Source organism: Dendrobium catenatum, unplaced genomic scaffold (genome assembly GCF_001605985.2).
Source record: "Dendrobium catenatum unplaced genomic scaffold, ASM160598v2 fragScaff_scaffold_506, whole genome shotgun sequence".
In the NCBI taxonomy this organism is placed as follows: Eukaryota; Viridiplantae; Streptophyta; class Magnoliopsida; order Asparagales; family Orchidaceae; genus Dendrobium; species Dendrobium catenatum.
Genome location: NW_021318968.1, coordinates 688,388 through 702,456, shown reverse-complemented (window position 1 = coordinate 702,456; position 14,069 = coordinate 688,388). Strand labels below are relative to the sequence as shown.

Here is a 14,069-nt window from a genome sequence, read left to right as displayed (position 1 = left end):
ACTTGGTTATTGAATTGAATTTGCTCTTGCAAGTAAACTCTCATTCCATTAGATGGACCCTTCCCTCTAGCTATCCCTCTTGTTCCTCTCAGCTACGCAAAACTACCAACCTTTTTGCTCCATAACCCCCTCTCTCTTTCTCCCTCTCACAATTCTTCCCTCTATCTCTCTCTTTTGGCCTCCCTCTCTCTATCTAATTTTCGCCCTCCAATGCTCTACAAAATCTTATCCTCTTCTTACCTTGAATTTTGCAACTAAACCCCAAGCAAGAGAAAAACATTTGCTGATGGGACTAGCAAGTTAAAAGCTCAAAGGAGAACACTAATGCAAGTAGAACACAACTCGATTCAAAACCTTAGTAAGCAAAAACACCATATAACAATTAAACAAACTGAAATTGTTTTATGAAAAGAAACAAAACCATAAAAAAACCGCCCTCAGAACAACCAGCTAGTGGTCACCTCTCATGTAACGATAAAATAGGTAAATAGAATGCTCAAGTACATGCAAACTAGTGGTCCACCACAACAACTTTAATCCAATCCAACGTCTGCCACAACTCCTCTGGCATATACCAACAAAACTTACCAACCAACACCACTCTCAATTTTAGTAGAAGGATACAATGGGGTGAAAACTTGTGGAGAGAAGAAATGGGTTAAAAGTCTTGGAAGAAGAAACAAGAAGTGAAGAAGTAGCTCTCAAGCTAGAGAAGAAACCCTCAAGTTTTTACTTTGCTTTCACTTCCAAAAGCTCCTTACAACAGCCCAAAACTCCCCTATAAATAGGAAATAAAAAGGAGGCCAACAACCAACAACAGCTGCCCCCCACATCCAATCAAAAAGGGGAGAAAAAGGCAGCATAATGGCGCGGTTGAACCCCCACCGAACAGCCACAACAAAGGGAACTGGGAAAGCCAGGGAGTAGGAACCGGACAGCCACAACAAAGGGAACCGGGAAAGCCAGGGAGAAGGAACCGAACAACCACAGCAAGGGAAATCGGGAAAGCCAGGGAGAAGGAACCGAACAGCCAAATGGCCAAGCACCAGCTCAGCCGCTCCCTTACAAACCCAAGTCAGCCCAAATACAAACACTCAAAGAAGCTAGCACACCAAGGAAAGCATGTCCAAAGAGCATCTAAACCATACATGACCGGGAAAGCCAGGGAGAAGGAACCGAACAGCCAAAAGGCCAAGCACCAGCTCAGCCGCTCCCTTACAAACCCAAGTCAGCCCAAATACAAACACTCAAAGAAGCTAGCACACCAAGGAAAGCATGTCCAAAGAGCATCTAAACCATACATGATCATTGGTTGCTCTCCATCATTGGGTAAATAACAAAAAAAAAAATTCAAAATTACAATAACATAAAAATAAAAATCACGATCATTTGAATGCATCAAAATCTAATGAACATGTCAAATGTAGAAACTCTAACGCACCAAGCAGTCACCTTTTTCCATAAGTTATTTTTGGCATCTCTTAATTCATCTTTGGAGGCTGCAATCAAGTTCAAGTTTTTAAAAGTATAGCAAGATTCAAATTAAAGTGAAAGCCGAAAGGTCTAAATATAACTACAATATTTACCCTATAAAAAATGGTGTGCCTAGTGAATGAAGCTTCCATTAATGTAGGGTTTGGGGAGAGATTGATGTATTGATCGGACTAATCTCATAATGATATGATGTGAGCTTACAATAGGAGGCTGACACATGGAAATATGTATGTAAATTTCTTTTGGAGCAATTCTGATGATATATGAACCAAAATAAAGGCATTTTCGGTTTGGCTTCTCCTTGTAGATGTCTCTCTCCTAGTTTTTGCTCTTTTTCAGTAGATATCATGTTCTCTATTTTTGAGTTCTCCATTGGACAAGAAGTCAACTTTGTGGGAACTTCAACCTAAATTTTTTTCTTTGTTGTACAAGAAAGGAAGAGGCGAAATTATTCTCTAAATTGCTATAAACAACAGGATGATCTATTGTTTTCTATTTAAGCAGAGATCAATAGCAGGTGGCTGATAGTGGGTTTTGAATTGGAGGAATCATTTTCTTTTTTTGACACAATAGGGGCTTACAACATATGAGAGAGAGTAGGAGAAGGTAGAGAAGAATTTGGGAGAGAGATTGGAATGAATTCCATCATAGGAAATATGTCTTTTTATAAAAAAGATATGAGTTAATTCAAAATTGTCCTTATCTTATCCTTAATTTACTCTACAAAAGAGGGAAATCCTATTTTGAAATTAAAAAAAATATAAATATATTCAAAACAGGTTTAAGATTCACAATTTGTATTGACCTAGGGCTTGCTGACCAGGTAAGGATTCCTGGACTAGCCGACTTTGCTTTCTTCTAAATCAGCATCCAATGTTTCAGTCTTGTTTTCTCCCATTTTGATTACCAAAAGTCTGACTGATATTCCATTTTTACCTATGATTCTTGTTCGCTTGATCTTCAATCATAGCAATATGATTTGAGAATCAATAAAATTACTTGTCTCTATAAAAAGATTGCATTGTTAAATTTCATTAATCAATATTCCTTTGATATAATCATGATTTATGCTCAAATTGTGATCATGGATGATCTGATTAATCATCCATTTGATTTGGACTGTAAATCAGAGGGCTCCCTTTAGGAGGATTTCACTGGCATGGAATTATAAGTCCATATGATGGAAGGCTGCATGCCTACCACTTTGTTTCACTATGCAATTGGCCTTTATACTAATATGATAAGTCTGTGCTTGACCATGACTTGGAGTGATTGTCTTCTTCTCTAAGAGGATGTCTAATTCCAATGGTATTGCATGCTCTATCAATTGATTATCCATTGCATGAAATAATTTTCTAGGACCCTATCAAGCATATCCATTTCTCCACATTTATCGTTGAGCACATCTCCATATATTGTGGTAATTCCAATCATCAGGCATTGTATCCCATATTGGATTGGCTTTAGCTTTTTTTCTTCTCCCTTGAGTTGATCCTTGTTCAAATGTGGTCAGATAAGATCACCCGCCTGAAAGTTGGCTTTGACATGATGCCAGATGCGCCTTTCATTATACTTTTGTTATAGTTCTTTGTAGCTACTTCTTCACCAACATGTGAATTTTGCAAATGTCTTCAAGGAATCTTTATGTTCTTCCTTGAATTCAGTCCCATCATCAATTGTGGGAGTGATGAAGTGGAGTTTGAATAAGCTTTCTGGAAGCTATCCAAATAGACCACAAAGGGAGTTTTTATCCTCAAGGAGTGTTTAGCTTGGTTGAATGTGCATTGTAGGTAAGGCAATCTATCACCTAAGTCTTGAGATTCTTGATATTGTAGCTTCGGAGGAGATGCTCCAATGTCTTACTCTCCACCTCAATTTTATCATCTGTTTGATGGAATCTGATGCTCCTCTTTAGTTTTGTATCCATCATGACCTACGAAGCTTCCTAGAAATTGATAAGGAGATGCATGTCTTTGTTAGACATAAAGAATTTGGAAAGTTCAAATTATGCCTACATATGCTGGAAGAATAATATGTCAATTTCTTCATCAATGATGAATTTCTTATAAGAATCAAGATGACTATCTTAGAGAAGTGATCTTCTACTGCAAAGAGGTATTCGTGGCTCCTTTTTGACCTTGGTAATCCTTTAAGGAAGTCCAAAATGCTTTGACATGGGCAACTTGCACTGCTAGCATTGTGTATAGCTCGAGCTTCCATTTTTTAAACCTGGAGTTGTTGCAAGGTACGCACCCTTTCATGAGCTTGTTTACATCATGTTGCATAGTTGGCCAATAAATGTAGCTTTGTGATTTTTGTTAAGGATCAATTATTCTAACGTGTCCAACCATGTTGGATGATTGTGCTACCCTCATCCACCATACTCGGTGTTAGGTATACAAAACTCCTCTTTTGTAAATGAGGTTATCTATCAATGTGAACTCCGAAGAGGCGTATTCCCCAGGCCTCCCAAGAACCTTTTGAAGAAAGAATCCTTTTAATGTTGCATTTGTAGTCTTTTTTACAAAGCTGGTTCAACCTGCACGATAATACTAAAACATGTAAGGGTTATTGCTGAGCAAAAGCATGTCAACCAATAACCAGACCAATAACCAGTTATTGGTTATACCCTTATTGCACTAGATCACTAGATTGAGCTATTGAAGCTATGCAACCACTTTATGTTGTTACTCTATTCTAACTTTGTGCAAGTCTCCATACATTTAAATGGTATATGGATAGCATGAATCACAACCTCCTTCCCTAAGATTTAGAATTCAAATGCTTCATTGTTTGATACTTTGCCAACTTTTAAGTGAAGTAATTCTTCTATGCACCTTAAAGGCATTATGAGTGGTATGCAATAGATCTCCCATCCAGTCTTAGAATTACTCTTATCGTGTGACCACTTGCGTTAGGCTTTGGCTCGACATCAGGATTTAACTTGAATGGTCTTTGCAAATTTGGCAAGGGAAGAATTGGAGCCTTGCTTGTTTTTCTTTGTAATAGGAGTAACTTGCCCACATATTTTTTGCTATATTTGAATTTGGAATTTAATTGGGTGAGGGAATGTAATGGAGAAGCCATTAATGTAAATTATTAAAGAATTTATGAATGTATTGACAAGCATACATAAATCTGAACGAATAAGCGGAGAGGGAAAAAATTTTGTAACCGCTCAAAATACGCGGTTTACTAAAAATTGATTACGGTTAAACTTGTCTTCCAAACAGTTACCACAAACTTATTATAGCTTATTCAAACGGAAACGGAGGAAATAAACTTAATCAAACGAGGCCTCAATCTCGATCTTTCCATTATCCACTTCAAATCTTGTATAAAAGAGAGATTTTTTTAGAAACTCACAGATCTTCTGATTGAAGTGGAGTTAATGCTATTTCAATAGTTTGATACATTCCTTAGGTGCTCAAGCTGCTCCCGGGATGCTTGTTCCATTATTAACTGTGTGATCTTGGTCACTCCTTGATTTCTTTTACTTTATTGTTCTTAATTTTGATCTCCCCATTGTCTAATTTAAATCATAGGCAAAAGGGAGACTTATTTGTAAACTTGCATTACCTTTGCTTGAGGTTGAGTTGATATTATTGTAAAAGTTTAAATACCTCAGGTGTTCAAGATGCTCATACCATGATTTGTTGAAGGCTAGGATATTCTTCAGGTAGACGACCAACATTGTTTATAAACTACATAAAGGGGGCAGGGGTGTTGCACAATCCAAATGGCATTAGCAATTATTCATATCACCCCGGCCTTGTCTTGAACGCATCTTTCAAGTGTTTTGCTAATTGATTATCATTTGGTGATTGTCAGATTTGAGATCCAACTTGGAGAAGATGTTAGTAAGTTTTAGTTGATCTAGCAAGTCATTGATGCACGAGAAAAGACAATAGTTTTTTGCTTGTGGGCGTAAGTCATAATATCCATATAGCATCCTTCTTGAGAATCATCATAATGGGTTATCCACAAGAAGAACCACTGGGTTGGGTCACTTCATTCTTGAACAGATCTATGACGTACTTTTTTATCTCATTTTTCTATGATCAAATTTTGTTACATTGGGAGATTTAATTGCAAAGTATCGGAAATGAGCTATATGTCATGCTTGATGGGCAGCTTTGGTGGGAACACTCGGACATTCTTGAAGAGTGATGTAACTTTTTAGCTTCTACATTTGTATGCCACCATTCTTTCCTACAATAGAGAGGAAAAACTTCGTTCTTCTTTAATTGGATGGATAAGCAACATGGACTTTTGGCTTGCATTGATTATCTTTCTTTCTTGGCTTGTTGGTGTCATATCTATTGTGGGAATTTTGTCGTCCTTTATCAAGAAGTTGTTTTTATTTTTGGTGAATTGACACTAGTAAGGTCGTCAGTGTAGCATTGCATGCCTTTGTTGAAGGCAAGATGACTTATTATATTTCTTGTTGAACTACCTTTCAGAACATCTTGTCAATGTAGTGCTTTATTATTGTGAATTTGGGTTGACATTGCAGATCGGTCATCATCTCATATTCATTTTGAATCCATTCCAAAGGATAAATGCTTCAACGGGGTGTGATGTTTAACCCCAATTTTTACTTCAAGGTGCAGAAATGAGGTTCTTTGGACCATTGTTGTTGATGATGTCGCTGATCACCCCTTGATGGACCTTTTTCTTGAAGTGAACAACTCCCATATGTCTAATTTGGAAGATGATCTGACAACTATATGCTTAGAAATTGTCACTAAAGATAAAAAATGGTTTTGTCTTACTATTGGACTTAACAAGATCTTGTCCATTACAATAAGAATTTATTTTTCTTTCATTTTCAAGGGAAGAGTGTAGGTATCTAATAATGATCATATAACTTACCAAGGCACTATTTTAAGAAAAGGGGTAGTTTGTGGAGCAATATCTACCCCCTCCCTTTTTTTTTTTTTAAGAACTCTTGGATGATTCTTCTCTCTCTTGCCTTGTTTCTTTTGTTGTATAGCTATTGCCACCACAACAGCTTGATTAAGACCTAAGATCAGAAAGAGACAATTAATTTACAATTGAGTAAAACCTTGAGGTATACTTCATCAACATTTGTGCATTCCACATCTGACGTTTAAACTTCACCCTGTAATGCTGCACAATTTATCCTAAGTGTTGTTTCAAACTATGCCACTTCTATTGATCTTCCAATTCACAGTGAATTACTTAAGTTATTGCTATGTTAATTCTTGATAACTAACCCATTTAGTGAACATTCCACCATAGTAAAGCATGATGACTAAGTTTCAATTATGAAAAGGTCACCTTGTCATGGTTGTCATACTTATATTATATAAGGTGAATAAATTTCTAGTTGGCTATTCCTTGTGTCTAATGTCCCGCATCGATTTTCCCATCATTCAAGTAGATTATCACCTTTGCTTCCACCTCCACCTTGAATGGCCTTGCTTTCCCTTCGTTTCCATCTGAGACAACTACATCCTTATCTTCTTTATCTCCAACTTTGCCTGCTACATATCCTTGGTGGTCATTTTTTGTATCCATGTGAGAAGGGATTATAAGCCTTGGGTCATTAGAAATTGGTGAAGTTGTAGAAAATTGCATCTTCATTCACTCTATCAATCGATTTTCTGAGGCAATTTGACTGCTTGTTTGGCTAGATTAGGAGTTTCATTTGCATCCTTTTCATTATATTTCTTACTTTTTGTTAGCACAAGGAAAGAAATGATTCTTCAATACTTTGATATATTCTCTTTGTCAATTTTATGAACTAAAAATAGTGCTATATAATACCAAATTGATCAGGTTCTAGCCTGTTAACGATATGGTGTGAATATATAATAAGAGGCTTGCACATATAGGAAATATGTATGAGAATCTCATTTGAAGGAATCCTAATGATTTGTGAATCAAAATACAGGTACCTCAGGTTTGATTTCTTGGTATATAGCAATAGATATCTCCCTCTCTTTGTTTGCACCTCTTTCTTATTAAGGATAACAAGTTTTCGCTCTATTTTAAAGTCTTCTCCACCATAAAGCAAGCCAATTGCTGAACTCGTTTGCATTTCTACAAACAACAAGTTGGATTTTTGTCTTTGCTGGCAACAAAGACAAATGATAAATTATAATTTGAATTGTTGTAAACACCAAGGCAATTTTATATTTCTATAGGGATGAACAACAAGTGGTTGGCAGTGGACTATTGGGATGATTACTTGTGACTATAGGTGGGTGGTTGTAGGTGGCAGAGGTTGCTAACAATTGATTTCCTAATTTGTCCCTGTAGGGGTTGGCGAGACTAGTATGAGAGGGAGAGAAGATAGAGAAGAATTTGGAAGAAATTGAAATGAATTCTATTATAGGAAGCAGGCCAATTTATAAGAAAAATACAAAATGAATTAATTCAAAATAGTACATATTTTATCCTAAACAAACTATATAAAAGAGAGAAGCCCCAATTTTGAAATTCTAAATACAGGTTGAATATTCAAAATTCATCCAATCTTGGGTTTGCATGCTGAATTAGGATTTTTGGACTGGCCGACCATGCTTATTATTCTATCTTTTGTATCATCATCCAATGATCAAAATTTCTTATCTCCCAAACTCGATTATCATGCTTTAGATCAATGATTCATCTCATCCATGGATTCCTCTTAAAATGATCTTCAATATCTACGATGTGATGTGGTGTGATTGAATTCAACTTCATAGCATATCTATTAAGAGATCTAATTTTTTAAGGGGGTTTGAGTTGTGGCTTTTAATGTCAATAAGAGGTACAACCTTAAAAGATTTGTTATGTCCTTCTATGATTTTTGAAGTTCAAGGAAGCGGTTGTCATCATGATGACAACTTTGAAACTGTTGGCCCAATTCTTCTAGACTGTTTTTAATAGTACAAGTGTACAACTTAGTTTTCGTTTAAAAGCTTGTAAACCCTTTAGTATATTCTACTTATTCTGGTTTTCCCTTATTTTGTATTCCCCACTTTCTTGTCTTTTACTCTTTACAGTTGTTAGCAATACTTCCTATTAAGGGCACCATCTTACACTAAACAACCAACTGTAGCTACAATAACATAGAAAAGCAAAATTAACATTTTCTGAGGAAAGTATCTTGAAGAGAAAATTGATCCACTAAATTGCAAGTATTGTAAGTGGGCAGTCTTGGACTAGTGGCTAAGTTGCCTCCATTATCACATGGAAGTAAATTTTATAATGAAGTTGTTTGTGCAATTTACTTATAATTTTTCATGATATATACTTGGAAAGCTTTTGTTTGCTTTAAACAAACAAGCCTTAACGAGCTCTGTTCGTGAACATGAACTAGACATGAGCTAAACATGAACACCATTAATTTAAATGAACCAAACATTAATGCAAATAATAAAGCTCGAATCAAACACGAACCGAACTTGAACAAGCTAATAATAAACGAACTCAAACATGAACACTCACATACTCGGCTCGGTTCGGTTCGTTTGCAGCCCTAGTCTTTAGAGTTGTTAGCAATACTTCCTATTAAGGGCACCATCTTACACAAAACAACCAACTGTAGCTACAATAACATAAAAAGCAAAATTAACATTTTTTGAGGAAAATATCTTGAAGAGAAAATTGATCCACTAAATTGCAAGTATTGTAAGTGGGTAGTCTTGGACTAGTGGCTAAGTTGCCTCCATTATCACAAGGAAGTAAATTTTATAATGAAATTGTTTGTGGAATTTACCTATAATTTTTCATGATATATATACTTGGAAAGCTTTTGTTTTTGTGGCATATCGCATGTGGAATATATCTGTTTCATTAAGATTACATTTACCTGTAGATATACCAAGAATACTGGGCTCAGATACCATCTATGTTGAAAAGCCAAATTCAAGTAATCATCGTTCAACAAACTGTTGATGTTACAGCAATGATTCTGTATATTGTTCGTAGTTGTCATGTTTTTATAGTGCTCTCAATATTAATTAAGAATGCACATCAGCTGGTTGCATGCTAGGTGCCTTCTAGTTGAGCCTTGTAAAAGGAGTAGCTATAGGCAAGGACAAGTTCTCTTAGGTAACTGGTGCATTTCTTCTCGATTTGGCTTTTTGAAGAATGTAGTAATTTGTGCATTTCTTCCTTGTTGGTTTTTGTGAAGGTTGTAGTTTTTAGATATAGAATTCTTGAATGAAAGTAATATGTAATATGTTTAATGGGTAAATTAGTCAATTTCTATTTTGTTATGAGTTCATATTTTGACGTGAACAGGCCATTTCCATAGAATTGTTACAGTTAGCATCAAACAACAAATTGAAATAAGGAAATATAGAGGTAATTTTGATTTAAGCCTCTTTATTTATACCATATTCTATTTATTATTGCATTTTGTTGCATACAAGAAGGTTAAAAATTTACTTGCTTATGTAATCCGGTTTGATTCTGTTTTAAAATCTCTGTAATGTATTAAGTATTTACATCATGTTGATAAATCATATGGCTTAAGCTCTTGAACTGTATATTAGATCCAATCGAACTGAGTTGAAGGTCGACCTTCATGTTTTTTCGCTGGGTTTTTGTGCTTTTAATATTTTTTCTCTATCTTGAATGATACAGATCACTTGATCTTCACCTCCCTTACTGATATTAGTATTTTTTTCTTTTTTTCTTTTATGATGCTATACATTATTTTTCTAATTTCATTGGAAATGATTTGCTAGGTTGTTTTTTTTTTCTGTCAAATTATTGCCAAGAAAACAGGAAGTGGAGAAGGGTAAGCAATTTTTTTCTTAAATGAATAAAAATAGTTGAAATAATGGTTAATTGAGACGAAGTTTTACTATTCTCATACAACTTAAAGTTTTATATTATATGAGTTGCATGCTAGATTTACCAAGTTCTGGGGAAGTAAGCTTCTTTAGCTTTTAATAAACATCCTTAAAAAGTAGTGGTGAAGATGTTGACAATTATGCATCTAGCCGTAGCAATGCAAACTTGCTCATTTTCATCTTGCTGCTCGTTGTTAAATTTGAATGCTGCTTGTAAAAGTAGTTGTGCAAGCTGACCTAGGTGAATAAAGTGATTAGTAACTCTCACCTATGCCAAAATTTCACAACACATATATTAAAGTTACAATCTCCATGACCGTTTGAAACATTTTATTTGCTATCATTTTCAAGTTTGGTACTAGATCATTTAGGAATTTTACTGGCCATAATTATATGATATAAAAAATTGTTTGTGCTATTTTCTTCATTTAAAATGGAAACTGCTCCTGCAGGTTTATTATTATTTTTTAAACTCACTTTCCTGTTCATTGCCAATAATGTAGGAAAAGTTCAAGAATAAGCCCTGGGTTTTGGAGGATGAAACTGGCCAGCATCAGTATCAAGGTCAACTTGAAGGGTCGCAATTTGCTACCTATTATTTGCTTGTGATGCATGGGAAGGAGTTTGTAGCAATACCTGCATGTTCTTGGTAAGCATGCACCGATAAAATTAACTTCATAAGGTTATATGTGACCATATCTGCATTTCCTAGAGAGATGGTGGTGGTAGTTTGACCTATTGAGGGTACAAATAATGTGGGTAGATGTCATTAATGTTGAAGGAATAGCAAAGAAATGGATTGACCAAGTTAACATGGCTATCCAAAAAGACTTCTCTTAAATTAAATTTAACACTTCATGTAGCTGTCGACTTAATGAATGGAGAAGAAATAAAGCTAGCTGCAAATAGTTGTGATGATGATTGTGTTCTGACTTTGTTTGACTTGCTTGGTTGTATCAATGAAATTTGGATTTTATATTTTAAAAATGAATGCACTCAACTTGGAAATATTTCATAATTTCTTATTAGTGTATTTTTGCATTTAGTTACCATATAAGATTCCATTTGCCATTTGCTTTTTAAAAAAACAATGGACAACAATTATTTATTGCAGGTACAACTTTAACAAAGTTGCTCAATACAAGCAATTGACCTTGGAAGAAGCTGAAGAGAAGATGAACAAGAGAAAACATAATGCTACTGGTTATGAAAGATGGATGATGAAAGCAGCAGCTACTGGAGCTGCAGCTTTTGGTGAAATAAATAAATCTGAGGGCTTTGGTAGTGGTGGTGGTGCTGAGGGGTTTCGGCCTAAGAAGGTAAAAGGTGAGGAGAATGGCGATCATTCTGATAGAGGCGAGGAAAATGAGCAAGAAGAAGAATCAAGGAAGACTAGGCTTGGGCTCCACAGAAAGGGTGGAGATGATGATGAGGATGGTGGAAAAGGGGACGATATGGATGATGATGACATTGAAAAAGGTATATCTTGCATCAATTTTGTTTCTTTTTTTTTCTTCATTCCATTTCATTTATTGACTTGCTTCATAATGTTGGTTTTTGCTTAGCTGAAGGGAAAAAAATAAACAAAAATGGCAGTGTATTTTCAAATGTTTTTGTTTCATTGACAAAAACTGTGATTTGATTTATTTCTGAGTTTTGCAGTCCTAACAAGAACATTTGCTAGCTCATAGTTCCATGAAGTTCATTTCAATCTCTAATTGACTTCAAATAACTATTACAATCATTTTGTAGTAATCCAAGCAACTTTTGACCATCATATACTCGAATGAAGTAAAATAAGTTTAAGTTTTCGTAGGCTATGGAAATTGAATTACTATGTATTACTGAAATATTGTCCTACGTTGAAGTATCATAGTGAGGCCTAACATTTTGACATTACTTGGCCAAGGAGGCATACTTTGTGGATTTGTTTTAATTTGGCTAAGTAATGATAAGTTGATAACCAAGAGTCTATGATTGAAATCAGTCTGAATCAATATTATCAAAAGCGAGTAGAGTATTCACGTAGACGCCTGAATGAGGTGGCTTGAGGTTTCATTATCTCAAATACCTTCTAGGCTGGCCTTATAACTAAGGCACCACCTTAGCAAGCGTCTTTGTGTAATGTGCTATAAGCACTTGGGTGCTCATCATGAAATTGTGTTATTTAAGCTATTAACTTGGTTTTTTTCTTTCCTTTTTTAAATTTGAAACATAATTTTGGGCATTATGGACACTTTTAGACATCTATTTGATAAAGTTATCATTTTGGTACTTTTAATGACAAAAATTGAAAATTATCTTTTTGTCAACTATATTTTAATATTTTATTATACTAATTATTATATTTATTAGATATTGGTCCTAGATTTAAGTTTGTAGCTTGTTGTGTAGCATTTATGTCTATAAATAGAGGCTCTATAGGTTGTAATAGTATGATTTAGAAATACAAATTTCATTTCCTGCTCTCTCCCTCTCCCTTCCCTCTCCCCCTCCTCATCTCCCATGAAGCTCATGAAGGAAGGGCTTCTTCCTTGATCAAGATCCTAACATCTGGTTATCAACTTGGTAGAGGCAACCGAGCTTTGTTATTAACGTTAATTTGTTATTACCTTATGTGATTTAGTTTAATATATACTAAGCTAAACTTATGTTAATCATATCTATATTCTAAGGGATGAGGAGTCTATAAATAAATGTTCTGAAATAATAATTAAACAACTTTGGCTTAATAAAATTATCTTTCTAGTTTTCAATCTTTTGTATACAATTTGATGTGTGATTTGTTTTAGTGTGGTATAGATGTGATTACCTACTTTCAGAAAAAAAAAAATCATCTTGTGCTGGCAAGAGGCCTGATTTTTCTTATTTTATTACTTTATTTCTTGTTTTTACTTCTTCTGTATAGTTTTCTATTGACTTGTTAGCGCTCTTGATTTTATTCAAATTTGACATAATTAAAATAAAATTTGTGAAAACTAAATTACAATTACTTGTTGATTTTAAATGATCCTAAATAATTTTTTATTTCTTTGATTCGATATAAGTTCGTTGTCATTTGTATTATAATTCTATTATTGATTGTTTATATTTTAAAAAATAAGTTATTAAATTAATTGGTGGTTTGTGAACCATAAATTCTGAAGTTCCTTTCCATGAATTCATTATATGCATCATATTAGTTGCCTTCGGAAAACTTAAACCTAGGTTAAGTTGCCCTGCATCACTTGCATTTTGAACATTGTTTTTTATGAATATTTTTACGTAATCCTGTAAAAATTCTTGTTATAAACATTTTGTGTATGACAAGTTTGCTCAGCAATTTTTTTAATCATTAATTGTACTTAAAATCATTGGCTTCTCGCTTCGTAAACCATTCCAATTTGGAATTTAACTTCACTGGATTCCACTTAAAGGTTGAAACGCTATTTTGAATTCATCTCTTCTCCTAGGTGATGATTGGGAGCATGAAGAAATATTTACTGATGATGATGAAGCTGTTGGAAATGATCCAGAAGAACGGGAAGATCTGGCTCCTGAAATTCCTGCTCCTCCTGAAATTAAGCAGGTTTTGTAAAGAAATATCTTGATAGTTATTTTAGTTAATTATGCAGCCGTTATCTCCATCGCTCTCTTGATCTTTGCTCACAACTATATAAAAATTATTAGTAGAATGTTTTGCAATTGCATTATTTATAATGTTTGGTACCTGCTGATATAGTTGCACTGGGCTACTCTGCCAATTTTCTTGTTTCCTTT

At 34.6% G+C, this 14,069-nt stretch overlaps 1 protein-coding gene across 1 annotated transcript in view; it reads left to right on the top strand.

Annotated features, from left to right (window-relative positions):
• The window catches only part of LOC110103646 (transcription initiation factor IIF subunit alpha), a 28,823-nt gene that overhangs the window by 9,375 nt on the left and 5,379 nt on the right, over nt 1–14,069 (top strand). The window contains exons 3-5 of the mRNA XM_020832445.2: nt 10,814–10,959; nt 11,425–11,789; nt 13,763–13,878. Coding sequence (XP_020688104.1) covers nt 10,814–10,959; nt 11,425–11,789; nt 13,763–13,878 — 627 coding nt within the window. The remainder of the gene's footprint in view (nt 1–10,813; nt 10,960–11,424; nt 11,790–13,762; nt 13,879–14,069) is intronic.